General features: G+C 36.9%; 1 protein-coding gene across 1 annotated transcript in view; it reads left to right on the top strand.

Annotated features, from left to right (window-relative positions):
- The window catches only part of UMAD1 (UBAP1-MVB12-associated (UMA) domain containing 1), a 76,188-nt gene extending 63,686 nt beyond the window's left edge, over window positions 1–12,502 (top strand). Inside the window, exon 4 of the mRNA XM_005418563.3 lies at window positions 10,757–12,502. Within this exon, the coding sequence (XP_005418620.1) occupies window positions 10,757–11,014 (258 nt within the window). The 3' untranslated portion in view covers window positions 11,015–12,502. The remainder of the gene's footprint in view (window positions 1–10,756) is intronic.
- Window positions 12,503–13,083: the final 581 nt, after the last annotated feature.

The following is a 13,083-nucleotide window of genomic DNA, read 5'->3' as shown; positions in this document are numbered from 1 at the left end:
GAAAGAATGACACACAGGCATGGTATATTTTCATAATTCAGTGCCTGTAGATAGCAAAGTATATACCCACATGTAAAAAGTTCATAAAATAGTATAGTTGGCCTGATTTTCAGACATATACACCAAGTGGTGGTCAAGGCACATGTATGCAGAAGCGCACTCTGCATAATTCCCTATTTAGTTTGGGCAGAGACTCACTGTATGTTCAGTTTAATTGCTTGCTTATTCAGTTACATTGATTGGTTATTTGTAGCAAGAGATGCCCAAACTAGGTGCCCATATGTTCCCATCACCTTTTTTAGCCTTTCTCTAATTTTGGGATCTTCTGACTAGCTAATCCCAGATAAAACTACTGATTATCCTGTATCTCTTGCCCAAATACATGTGGTTAGACTAAAAGCCAGTAATGCTGGTTCACTGTGCTGCTGTCAACAAATCAATCAGTCATCCTGCCTCTCAGAGCAAACCTTCTGGGCTTTCCCAATATTAAAATTGATCTAAAATGCAGTGTAGATCATACATTACTTGATGAGACTGTGTGTGAATATGGCACAGTGATATTTACAAGGTGGTGCATTAGCACAAAATGGTGGGTGAAAGACTGTAGGGTAGGGCAGCTCGTTAACAATTACTCTAAACAGCAAGTAAGGGAAACAACAATGTCCTTAGCTTAGTTGCACTGCCACTTTCAGAGGAAAAAGAATAACCAAACATAAAACTCACCACAAATGGCAGTGGTTAGTCCATTCTAATGAAAGAAAACATGACATGGAAATTGTCCCATTTCAGCCCAGAATGCTAATATTGGTAGACAGAAATATGTTTTTCTGTACTTTCCATCAGTGTTGTTTGATCCTTTTGCTACAATGTAGTTCTGCTGTAATTTTTGCCTTGGAAAAAACCAAACTGGAACTTCACAGCTCCTGTCCATCTTGTGAGAGACTGTGCATTGGGAAGAACATATTCAAATTTTGCTCTAAAGCATTTTTGAAAAATACAAAATAAAATGTAAGTTATTTGTTTACAGTTTTATTTTCTTTACTTCCACAGTACTACTAATTTTAAGAATGTGTTTCTACTGTTTTAATGTGATTAACAGTACTGCTAGATAAAATCATATCTATCTTAAAAAAAAATGTACCCTTCTTCCTTTTCATTTTGATCCAATTATTTTCCATAGAGAGTCAAAGAGGCCACCTTATTTAAAAGAGGTACACCAGCATTAGTTCCTTTTAAATTAATTAATTAATTAATTTGTCTTTTGCTGCTTTTATAGTCATGACACTTTTATTCCTGAATCTGGAAAGCCTGCTCAGTCAGTGCTGGAGACAACTCAGTCTTGTTGCTGTTTGTAGGCTGGAGCTTTTACAAACTCTGGCTCCTGGTAACCTGTTTACTGAAGGTGGTGTTGACAAGTGTTCCAGTAACAGACTGTTTATGGAGGAAATTAAAGTCAAATACTCATCTTTCCTTTCTCTTACTGACTCAAATCTCTATGGAGAAAGCAGGTGGAAAGTTGTATGAGAAGATACTTGCTTAATTTTTTTTTTTTTTTTTGGGTATTAAAATAATTTAAGTTTGTAAACAGGACATATTACTAGTCTTGCCCTGTGCTTGGAATTTAAGCAGCATGATAAAAACCTCAGAACATAGCATTTAGTACAGCAATTTTTATTCATGCATCTGTGTAAGAATCCTTTTAAGATCCAGGGGTTTAGTTACTTAAAAAAACTCTTGGAAGCACAGCTGAGGATGTTGTTCCCAGGTATCGCTGGAGGAAGGTTGACCTGAGTTCAGACTAGTAATTCTGTTCTGTTCCCTCTACTTCTTTTCTGAAAGTCAAATCCAAGATAATTTTCTTTTCCTTTCCTCTGATAGAAATTGTTACACCTCTGTCTTTTTCCTCTCATAGATATTGACAATCTAGGGAGATATTTCATTGATGTTGCTGACTCCCTCAGTTGCTCAAGGAAAGATTTCCTTTCCTTAAAAAAACCGCCAAACCAACAACAAAACAACCTTCTGATCTATACTTTTCCCAGTTTCTCTAATTTGCTGGAAAATGTGTTGGCTTTATTTTTGTGTGTGACTATGTTTGCTAAACATTTTCTTACTTTTTTTTTTTTTTTGTAGACAGCTCTCTTTTGCATTCAAATCCTTGGATTTTCACATACTTAGTACAGTAATGAGAGAATGCAGTGTTAGCCCTCATTTCAGAGGTTGTGCTCCATGGGCATCTACCATCTCAGAGAAGCTGTCATCTTTTTCCTACCATAGCAGGTTACCCTCTTGGAGCTTCTACAGTAGCAGGGGTTGGGAACAAGAGATAGAGAGACATGAATACAGAGACCCTGTTAGTCTACATTTCTGCTGTTCAAGAGATCAATCTCCCAAAAGTCTTTAGGATATTTTTTTTGCTTGAAGCAGTAGAGAAAATACCACATCTTGTTGTCACTAACTACATCGACGAAATGTAGCTGCTAAATTAAAACAAATTATTTAAATATTGTTTTTTAATTTAAATTTTTTTTAATTATGCTATTAACGTTTTATGTTAAATTAATGTCTTAGTCTATTCTCTGGCTATATTTAAAGTCAGTTACCTGAGTTTTGCATTACATCATGAATGAAGGTAGCAGAAAAATAAATGTAAATGCTTTGTGCTTCTGGATGATACTGAAGTTACAAAACAAATCCATTATCAGCATTTATCAGACTTGCCTGTTCATTTTGCAATATATTGACTTGTCCTTCACTTCTGATTTGTGGTTGTGGAATGCAGTGGATGTCTAGGGCTGTGTGCATTTTCAATTACTCAAATTCTTCTGGCTTGCATTTCACTTACTATAGTAATTTTCATTAACTTTTTAATCTTCCAGCACACATGCTTTAGAAAAAAGGAAAAAAAAATCTGGCCCTGTTAATACAATTTCCTGGCATTAGCAGAAGCACAATATACTAAATGTTGTTCATGTTGCTTATTATGCTGAGATCTTTGCTATGAATAGCTTGCATAGTACTTTGAAGGAACAGAGGATCTAGATAAACTGTTCCTTGTTGAACCCACACCCCTGTCTTTCTTCTAAGATAATTTTTATTACAATAATTGTGTTGCAGAGGGGACTGCACTGTAAAGATGGTGCCCTAAAACTCAGGGGCCTCCAGAGAGGAACAGGGAGGCAGCAAGGAAAGGAATCCTGCTATTGAGGGGGCACAACGGTTGATACAGGTCTTCAATTATCAGACCCAACAGTGGGGAAATTGGTTGGGATAGAAGGAAAGATAAGAGCATAATTACTTCACTTAATGATGGGAAATTAGGCCTTATAATTTTGAATAAAGCTTTAGAACATTTTTTATAGTTTCCCATTATAGATGCCCACATTTGAAATGTTTTGGTTCTCTGTCTTCAAACAATTACTGAATGAAATAAATAATAGGAGTTAGGAATAAAGGAATAAAAGTAGGAATTTGAAATTAAAATATCATTATTCAATTTTGGTTATATTAAATTCAATATATTTATAAATATATATAAATTTATCACTAACCTCCCTCAAAATATTTCTTTTGATGTATTGTTATAGGGAATTGAGTAAAACCAGAACCTTCATCTTGTACTTAGTTTGCAAAATTGGTAACAAAGAAAGTAATTTTTTTTTCTGGGATGGCAAAATGAGGTAATTGGTTTAGACGCTAGATTTGAAGTCTTTTGTAGTACTTTAGAATACTTTTCAGGGTAGAATTACATTCTGTAAGTTCTCATAAATAACTCACAGGCATCTCTAGTATTTGCTAGGATTATTGAGAAAAATAGGTCTGTTTCTGGAAAAAGAACATCTTTTTTACAGAAAATATACAATTTTTTACATTAACACACTTTAACCATGGAGCATTCAGAGTATCCAGAGTTCAAATGGTGACCTTGCAGTTCTCCCCCTCTACAGAGATTAACAATTTTATGGCTGTTTGAGAGGGTAATAATCACATCTAATTACAGCAAGTTTATTCTGCATTTACACTATAGAGTTGTTCTAGTAATTACATTTTTCCAATTGTTTTAATGCCAATAAGGATTCAGAAATGTACATCAGTATTGATACTGAAATGTGGTTTAGCAAAACTTTCCCTGCTGTTCTTTGCAGGCCAAGATACTACATGAGGAGCTTTGCTGTAATAAAGAAAAACTGTAGAATGTCAGAGCCTCTTTTCATTGTTTCTTTAGAATTTTTTTCTTTAAGATTTCAGTGACATTAACCTGACCTTGATTCCATTCTAGTTAAGAAACAGCTGAAAAGCATGCTCTAGAGGAGAAAGAAAAATACCTAAAATGTATGTAAAAAATTAGTTAAAATACTCTTAAACTCTTTATTTTTAAAATTGGTTCTATTTTACTCTGAATAGCAGTATTGATAAACTTCTACAGGTAGCAGGAGCTCTTTAAGAAAGACAAATTGCTGCTTATTACAAAATAAGTTTCATAAGCAGCTTGGAAACTAAAGCCCAAAGCAAATGGGAAAGCTGATTTCCACTGAGAACCATTCTTGCTTTTAAAAGCCTCTCCAAGGACTCAGTGTTAGCCCAAACCTTTCAGCCTGTAGGTCTGCCCTCCTGCAGCCCCTGAGAGCACCAGTCCTTGGCTGCTGCTAAATCCCAGACACTGCAATTCTGCTAAGAAAGCAAGCAAACAACCAGAAGAAATTTGGATATAGCAACAAGCCACTGCAAGGTCTCCAGCACTTCTTACATCTAATTTTGCTGTCCCAACTAAGAATAGCTTTTCTCTTGAGTCTCTGGAGGGGAGGGCTGATTACAATTTTGAGTGAACCTTGAAAGAACAGCAGCTCTCATTATTCACATGTGGTTTTCTGAAACCACAGGGCATTGGTATTGTGCTTGTCCAGGTGGGTTTGTTCCTTTCTTACAGTCCTGTAAGGATGCAGGTCACATACTTTCTGGTGTGTTGGGCTGGTTTTGTGTTAATGTTTTGGGTTGGGGGTTTTATGGTACTTTAAATTATCATGTTGTGCACTTTCCCCACCACCACCAAGGTTTTACTGGTCCTGCTTTGGACATCAGAAGGAATTTTGGACATCAGAAAGAATTTCTTCACAGAAGGGATTGTTAAAATTGGAATGGACTGGCCAGAGAGGTGATGGAGTCACGATCCCTGGAGGTGTTTAAGGAAAGCCTGGATGTGGCTCTCAGCACCATGGTCTGGTTGACAAGGTGGTGTCTGGTGATAGGTTGGACTCAGTGGTCCCAGAGGTCTTTTCCAATCTTATTGATTCTGGGATCATGTTCCCCTAGGTTACATTTTTGAATGCAAACCTTGTGAGTATTTTTTCTTTTCTCTTCTGTTCATCTTTGCCATTACCATTTTTATTTGAAAAGTGAATTGTTATCATCAATGGAGATACTCATTCTGAGGTTCCCACAAATTTTCTAAGGATGTCCAGTGAATACCCTAAAACATCAACCAAAACACATTAGAGGAACAATCCCATATGACAATTTTCATTTCTAGATACATCAGTAACTACTGCATGGTGCTAAATAAATTCTAGATACCTTATGATTCACTATTTCCAGTAATACCATGAAGTTGCCTGAAATAAAGATAATTCTTTACCACCAGTCACACAGCAAGTGTCTGTCATAAGTATTATATTGCTGGATATCTACTAAATATTCTGGAAGACTGAAGGTACTGTTTCTTTCTCAAGGCTGGTTTTAAAAGAAAAGTAGGTTTGTTTCTGGAAAAAAAACCATCTTTTTTACAGAATGTGTAATTTTTTAAAAAATAATCATTTTTGATAGAAAACCTTGTTTGAGGGTTTGGATAATAATAATGCTGGCACTAATCTTTGATTCTCCTTCAGAGTACTGTAAATCCAGCTTCTCAGTGCATTGTAAAATGTGTGGTTTTTCTTCCTTATGAGACTCTTGGCAAACTTTATGGTTAATACAAGGACATGCAGCAAATTAAATGTTTTTAAAAACAGCTGAGAAACATTTTTAACAAAGAGAAAAAAGGAATCATTTACTTTAGAGGGTAGTTTTATACTTTGTTTGTTTCAAAATAACATTGTTTTCAGAGCATAATTAGTGTCTGGTGGCCAGCTACTATATATATTTACATAGTGTTTCTTTTCTCCCTGTTCTTTTGGATTGCAAACCAAGAATACAGAAGACACTTTGCTTATTCAAATTAAATTTTATTGCCATACCTTATGTAATTTTTACTAATTTTTTGACTCCTTGGTGTATGGTGAAATATAAATCAATGATCTTCTCAGTCCATTCAATTAATATTTCTCACAACAGGGTTGTGTGTCATAGCATTTGGCAGTGCTCAGTTTAGCTAATGTCCAGATAATATGCTCTGAATGCACTGTACTCTGCATTAGTTAGGCATTTCAGTAGAAACCAGTGTGACTAATGTGCAATATCAAATTCTCTAGGACTTGCAGTTCTATATGTGCTTGAAGAATGCATGCATAAAGCATAAGCCATTTCATAACCTTGACCTGGGTTGCATCACAGCATTCTGTGCTGGTGTTTGTGCTGGAAGTGACCTCAGCACCCATGGGTGACTGATGTTCTCCACCAGAGTGCCCAGTTCTTCATCACTTTACCTGAAAGTCTGCTAAGGAGGTTGGTTTCAAATGGGTTTAAATGGGCTAAGATGTATTTCATTCATATTCACCATATGAATGAAATACATCTTAGCCCATTTAAAGGATATCTTCACGTTTTCGAAGCACAGAAACATGTCTGGTTTGATAGGGTCTTGCACAGGAGGCCAACATCTAAATATCACTACAGGAATGCTCAGAAACAGCTCTGCATAGCAAAGGGCAATGACTGTCTTGTAGTGACTGCTCTAGGCAGAACTGAAAAATTACTTCTTGTTACCTGAGTTCTTCAGGACAGGAACTTTTTTCTTCATATAGAGAAGAAATATAAAATGTGATTTCTTATAAATGAAAAAGTGAATGCAAACTTTTAAAAATCATTAAAAATAACTGTTTTCATGGGAGAGACAGTAGTGGATTAAATGTGAAACTGAAATAGAAAGTCTAGACTCCTTTTTCATTTGTGTTGTGAATGTTTCTTGTCATATTAGGCCCAAGACCTTCTCATGAGGGGTTGAGTAAACTAAGATCCAAAGACCACTGGAATTAAGATAAGATAATGGCATTTGTTAAACTGACCTGACACTTTCCTTTGTTTCTTACCAGTACTATGTTTATGTCAACCATTCTGGGCTTTCTTTTGATACTATTTTGACTATTCAAATAGTATCATAACCTATTAAGACTATTAAGAACCTCACTGGCAGCCTGCAGAGATTGAGTTTGGTAAAGTGATGCTTTCACAGTAAAATAATTCTAACATAATTCATCCTTCCTTACTGCAGTCTTGCTTTCAACTATGGAGTGGGACTTGGGAGTTAGCAAAGCTGGTCCTTGCTCCATCACTGTCCGTATATTGTATCTGCTATGTACAGAAAGGGCTTTAATTTCTGGGTCTGCCCATTTAGCACCATTTTAACAAATGTAAGGTTTATTGAGGAAAAAAGATCCAAGATGCTTTGTTCTTGCTCTGACTTTTTTCTCCTCTTTGAAGTTAGTTTTGCCACGTGATGGTCTAATTTGCATTGCAAATTGTCTTCCCCAGCTTGGGGGACAATTGAGATATAAACAGGTGCTCATAAAAGTATAATTTGCCAATCAAAATAAACATTAGATTCTAGGGATTTCTGATTATCATCTGAATGACGGGAATAGGACAGTGAGTAAGGGATCATTTTCTCCTGAAATGTGGGAGGGGAGAGAGGCAGAAAGGTCTTTGAAGATCTAGTTTAATTGATTCCTAGATGTAACCCAGTTTTTCAGCTGGGGCTTTCTGGCTTCCCTTCAGAATGTGGGAATGATGAAAGACAAGCAAATACCAGCACCTCAATAAATGAAGTTCTTTCTTTCAAGAGGGAATGTAATAAATTCCTGCCGAGTAGAAATTAAGACAAGTTTTTAAGTTTACAGCAGCAACAAATTTAAGGACTCACCTGAAGTGTTGTGGGGCATTCTTTCAGATAAATATTAACATAAATAAATGTTCTGTCTGTTTGGCACTGTTCTTAGCAAGAGAATATGTGTGTACCAGAAGATGTTTATGACTTCTGTTCTAATGCATACCTTGGGCCCTGGCAAGAAGGAAGACTTCTCTCAAAATGTTAGCAATGAGCAGCCATAGAAGCTAATAGCTCTTAAAGGGAGAGCGGATTGGAGATAACTGTGCTGATGAGAAAAGTACAAGAGGTTTTAGTGTTTTTCCTGAACTTACAGTCTTTGAGTACGATTGCCCATGGTTTTTTTTTTTCTCACAGCTTGGAAAGTTGGAATAGAACTATGGAATAGAACTATCTTCCTGGCTTCTCTGCTAGCTTTCCTATTTTCCCTGTCCTCTAAAGGTACCAGAATCGGTAAGGAAAGCCAAAAGAAATCTTTTCTATGAGCTGTTGCCTCTGCTGTTGCATGTAGCTTTCTGAAGAGCTGTTAACTACATCTAAAAATGGAGAACTGAGAAAAGGAAAGACAGGGAAAATAAAGACATATCTGTAAACTGTAGCTGTAGGAATCCTGTAGTAACAGGCATACCAGTATTACAGTAGCATGGAGAATGTTGTTGTGCATTGGATCATAACCAGTAAGATTAGTAGCTGTCTGTAGTAGTCACTCCTTTTAATAAACTTCTTAACCTTCAGAAATTTTCCATTATTATCCTGTGACATGATAGTAACAGATCTTGGGAAATTTATCTTAAGCCTTAGGTTCCAAATCATTGTATGAACAAAAGCATCCAAGTGAGGGCCCCTTTCAGTGCAGCACCACTCACTAGCCCTTGTGTCCCAGCAGGCTGTGGAGGAGCCGTGCCGCCCAGGACAGTGCTGGCTGTGACACAGCCTGGCCAGGTCATTTGTCTCACTCTTGACTCGTCCTTGGCAGGTTAATGGAAGGTTTAGTGTTGGTTTATCTGTCCTACCAGAGGAAATGTTGGGTTGTGTAAGGAATGACTAGTGCTCAGGTTGTGTTCAAGGCAAAGCCAGTCCTTTCTTTGGGAAGAAGATGGAGTATCTTTTCCCTGGGCTAAATGCTCTGAGCAAGAAAACAAAGCACCCACCACCCAAATTGTTCTTCTGTCAGACAGCAGTGCCCTCAGGTTCTCTGGAACAGCCATGATCTGGGATATTCAACTTTAGCACAGGTCAGATATTGAGCAGCACAACACCCCTAAAAATCATGGGTGCAGGCAACCTCCATGTGACTGGAGCCATTTCACTCTTAGGATCAAGTGAATACCAAATTAGTGTTTCAAACTTTCAGTGCTCTTCCTTCCCTATAGCTGTGTAAGCTTTGGAGTTTTCTGGCTGCATGTTGAATGTAGGAGGTTGAAAGGAAGAAGTCTGGACTTCATCAAAGTCAGAAATTCCTGTCTGTGTTCATGGCTCTGACAAGACTTGTTAAGCGCTTTCAAACACGTAACTGAATATCTCTGTACGTGTGCTGATACAAAGTAGAAATCCTTACAACAAACATCTCCCTCCTAGAGATCACAGAGTCATTGCGTGATTGGGGTTGGAAGGAACCTTAAAGATCATCTCCAACTCCCAACTCCCCTGTCATTGATAGGGACACCTTCCACTAGACCAGGTTGTTCAGAGCCTGTTATCAGGAACATCATTATGGGTGCCTAATGAGAGGTATCAGTTTGTATAGAATTTTATTTCTATAAAGAGTAAAAAAAATTACATTTGATTTCTAGAGGCAGAGTAAATAGTATTTTCCTTGTTCTTAAAATGGCCAAAGTGTCAGGATAAACAGTAAGATCATAGGTCAGGATCAAAGCTTGCAAGTCTGTTGTGTCCAACATTATTCTCTAAATTGTGTTGACTACTTCTGTATGGCAAGTTTTTATATTTCCTTGTTGGTTTTGGTTCTTGGGTTGTTGGTGTTTGGTTTTTTTTTTAAGTTTTAACTTTGTTTTTCTATAAAGAACATATTTGGTACTGCATATATTTCCTTATATAATAGAATTTACCAGCCAGTCATGCAATTCTATTTCACACTGGAAAACAACATCATTAATCCTTTGAAATAACTGGGATAGGACAGTTCTTAATCACAAAAGTCATGCTTTTCTTGGACAACTTCTGGAAAGGCACAGGAGGAAAAAAAGATGGAGCTTCATCAGTTTATGAAAGGAATTGTATGAAGTAATTTCCCCTAAACAAGACTGAACATAATGACAAAAAGTCCCATGAGCCTTATGGGTTTCATAAATGCAGAGTAATGTTGGGTAGCCTGTCTGAGTTCAAGAAGTGTTTGGACAACATTCTCAGGCACATGTTGTGACTCTTGGGGTGTTCTGTGCAGGGTCAGGAGTTGGACTCAATGATCCTAATTTCCCTTCCAACTCAGCATATTCTGTGTTTGTGATCTCAGTAATCATTACAAAGAGTCTTATTTTTGTTTTAGTCTTAATTCTGGTGGACTTGAGCCAAATAATTATATCAACATGTGTTAAGAACTGCTATTGTAGATCTACCTAAACTGAACTCTGAAACTGCTTTTATTTATTTGTTTGGGGTTTTTTTTGTTTCCCTTTGTTAGTAGGTCCTTGTGGTTCTAAGTAAAAAGCCATAGCTGCCTGATTTGTAGTGTGTAAATTTCTGTTCCTCTGTTCTCTTTAGATAAATACGGGGCAGCGGTCACAGTTGCCTGTATCAAGCACAGAGATGGGAAATCAAAGGAGCCAGGCTTTGGAGAGCAGCCCTTTCATGTCAGAGCTCCTGAGCGATGTCCCCTTTGCCCTGGCGCCACATGTGTTAGCAGTGCAGGGCACCCACGGTGACGTTCCTGACCGGCTGCTCACCTACGACATCAATGATAATTTATCAAGGTTTTGGTATGACTTTACACTTGAAAATTCAGTGCTTTGTGATCCATAATGTTCTCTTTATCTTTTCTGCCTCTGTCAAGGAACAAGTCTTAAATTGAAGATAAAGACTTACTTTAATTGACTTAATATTTTGGGGGCTTGCCGCTGGTATATCAAAGGGGTTATTATTCACAACTGTGATATATTTCTTAGCTTTAAGGGAAGAACAACTTAGTACGTTAAATATTGCATTTAGTTCCAAAGAAATCAAGCCTCAGTAGGAGACTGGCTGCTGGTATCTACTTCCAGTAGGTAGGCTGCAGACACAAACATTTGACTTTAAGAGGAAGTCTATGTCTCAACTGTTTTGTTATTTCAATTAGTTACAAAACACATAGATCCTGTTACACATATTAAAATCACCTCTTGATTTTGTACAGATAGAAACCAATATTAATGCTAAAGCAATGCTGCTCTGCATTACTGGACAGAGAGCTTTTCAGTGAAACTAAGTTTTAAAACTCAGAGTTAATTACAAGCCCTCAAGTAATCATTAAGACTTAATAGAATTGGTTAAACTTACCAATTTTAAAGTGAGAATCAGTTGCTTCCTTCCCTTTTCCAGTAGATGGTATTTTGTCTGTCTCATTTTGTGCCTGCCTGGAGAAGTTGTCCCCGCCTGCCTGTTGGCTGCTGTTTGTTCTCATTACCACATGTGTTCCTGATTTATATACAGATCAGCTTTTCCATTTTAACCTCTTTGCCCCCTGAAGAAGGAAATCTCAGGACACGTACTTTTAATGGTCACACCCTTCTTTTTTTAATTTGTGTGCCAGAGGTACAGATGGCAATGTTTAACAACAGGAAAACATTACATTGTTTCTTATCCAACTAAATTAAACTGCTAAATGCCTAAACACACATTCTCACAGACTGCTGTGTCCCCACTCACAAGCTTTGAGCATGTTTTTACCAGCTAAGACCAGAGCTGCTGTTCCACCAGCAACAGCTCTCTGATGTCACATCACAGTTTGTGATGGATGTGTGACCTGTGGCACACACTTGTTTTCTCTCTTGGGGTACAATATAGAGATTGTGCTAAATGTTGATGGATATTTTCCTTTATTTTTTATGCTCTTACACTCTTGTGGTAGCTTAAAGTACATATATTTTCAGACTTGGGTCCTCTTACAGTATTTGAGATAAATACTGTAAAATGATGAAGAAATTACATTGTGAATATGTCTTAGGTTGTTAAATATTAATGGTTTAGAATTTTTTTAAATGTGCATATTTTATATTTTTGACAGCTATGTTCTTAACTGTTTTGAAGGTATTGTTTCAAGGGGAGTATCTGTACTGCACTCAAATAAAAAAGCCAAGTAATAATGAATTATTTTTTATATGTGAGAGTTATTATGTGGTTTCACCTATATTGTTTACTACAACTCTGACCATTCAGCTTTCATGGGAACTTGAACTTGGAAATTCAGTTTGAAAATCTTTTCAGTGTCATTTTAAAATTAGTGTCCTTCTAATAAAATATATCACCCTCTCACCTGATGGATTCTGTGTGCTGTGTTGGTGACTTGCAGTGGTTTAGGTGGCATCCATGACACTGCTTGGAGAATAGTGTGGCTGGGAGCTGGGAAGTAGTCAGGTACTCAGGCCTCATAGAAGGAAGAATTAATTTTATAACAGTTCAGAACTGTTTTGTTTTCTGAGTTTTTTAGTTAACGTATACTCAAAGCACTAAAACAATTTTAATTATTATTTTATATCCAGCAGTTAAAAAATTGATCATTCTACAAATAGCATGTTTCCATTCAAGCTGTCCATTTTGAATCTGAAATGTTTCTGCAGCTGAGCTGGTCTAGAAGCAGAGCTGTAAAGCACTGTTGAAGACCAAACAAACTCACCATATTGGTTCTTTATTTGCTAGCTGACTTGGTGTGTAATTTTTTGCAATAATTTTTTGCCTAAAGTTAGGCAATTTATCTAAAATAATTACATCGTGTCAGATTTGAGCTCTGTTGCACTCACAGGTGTCCTTTCAAAAGGAAAGGAACAGCAAAGGAGAGTAGGGAGGAGATTGTATTCACCATGATGAGAAATGTGGACAGTAGGTTTAAACATTTG

Source organism: Geospiza fortis, unplaced genomic scaffold (assembly GCF_000277835.1).
Source record: "Geospiza fortis unplaced genomic scaffold, GeoFor_1.0 scaffold138, whole genome shotgun sequence".
Lineage (NCBI taxonomy): Eukaryota > Metazoa > Chordata > Aves > Passeriformes > Thraupidae > Geospiza > Geospiza fortis.
Note: the sequence above shows the minus strand (reverse complement) of the source record. Positions and strands in the feature narration are given on the sequence as shown.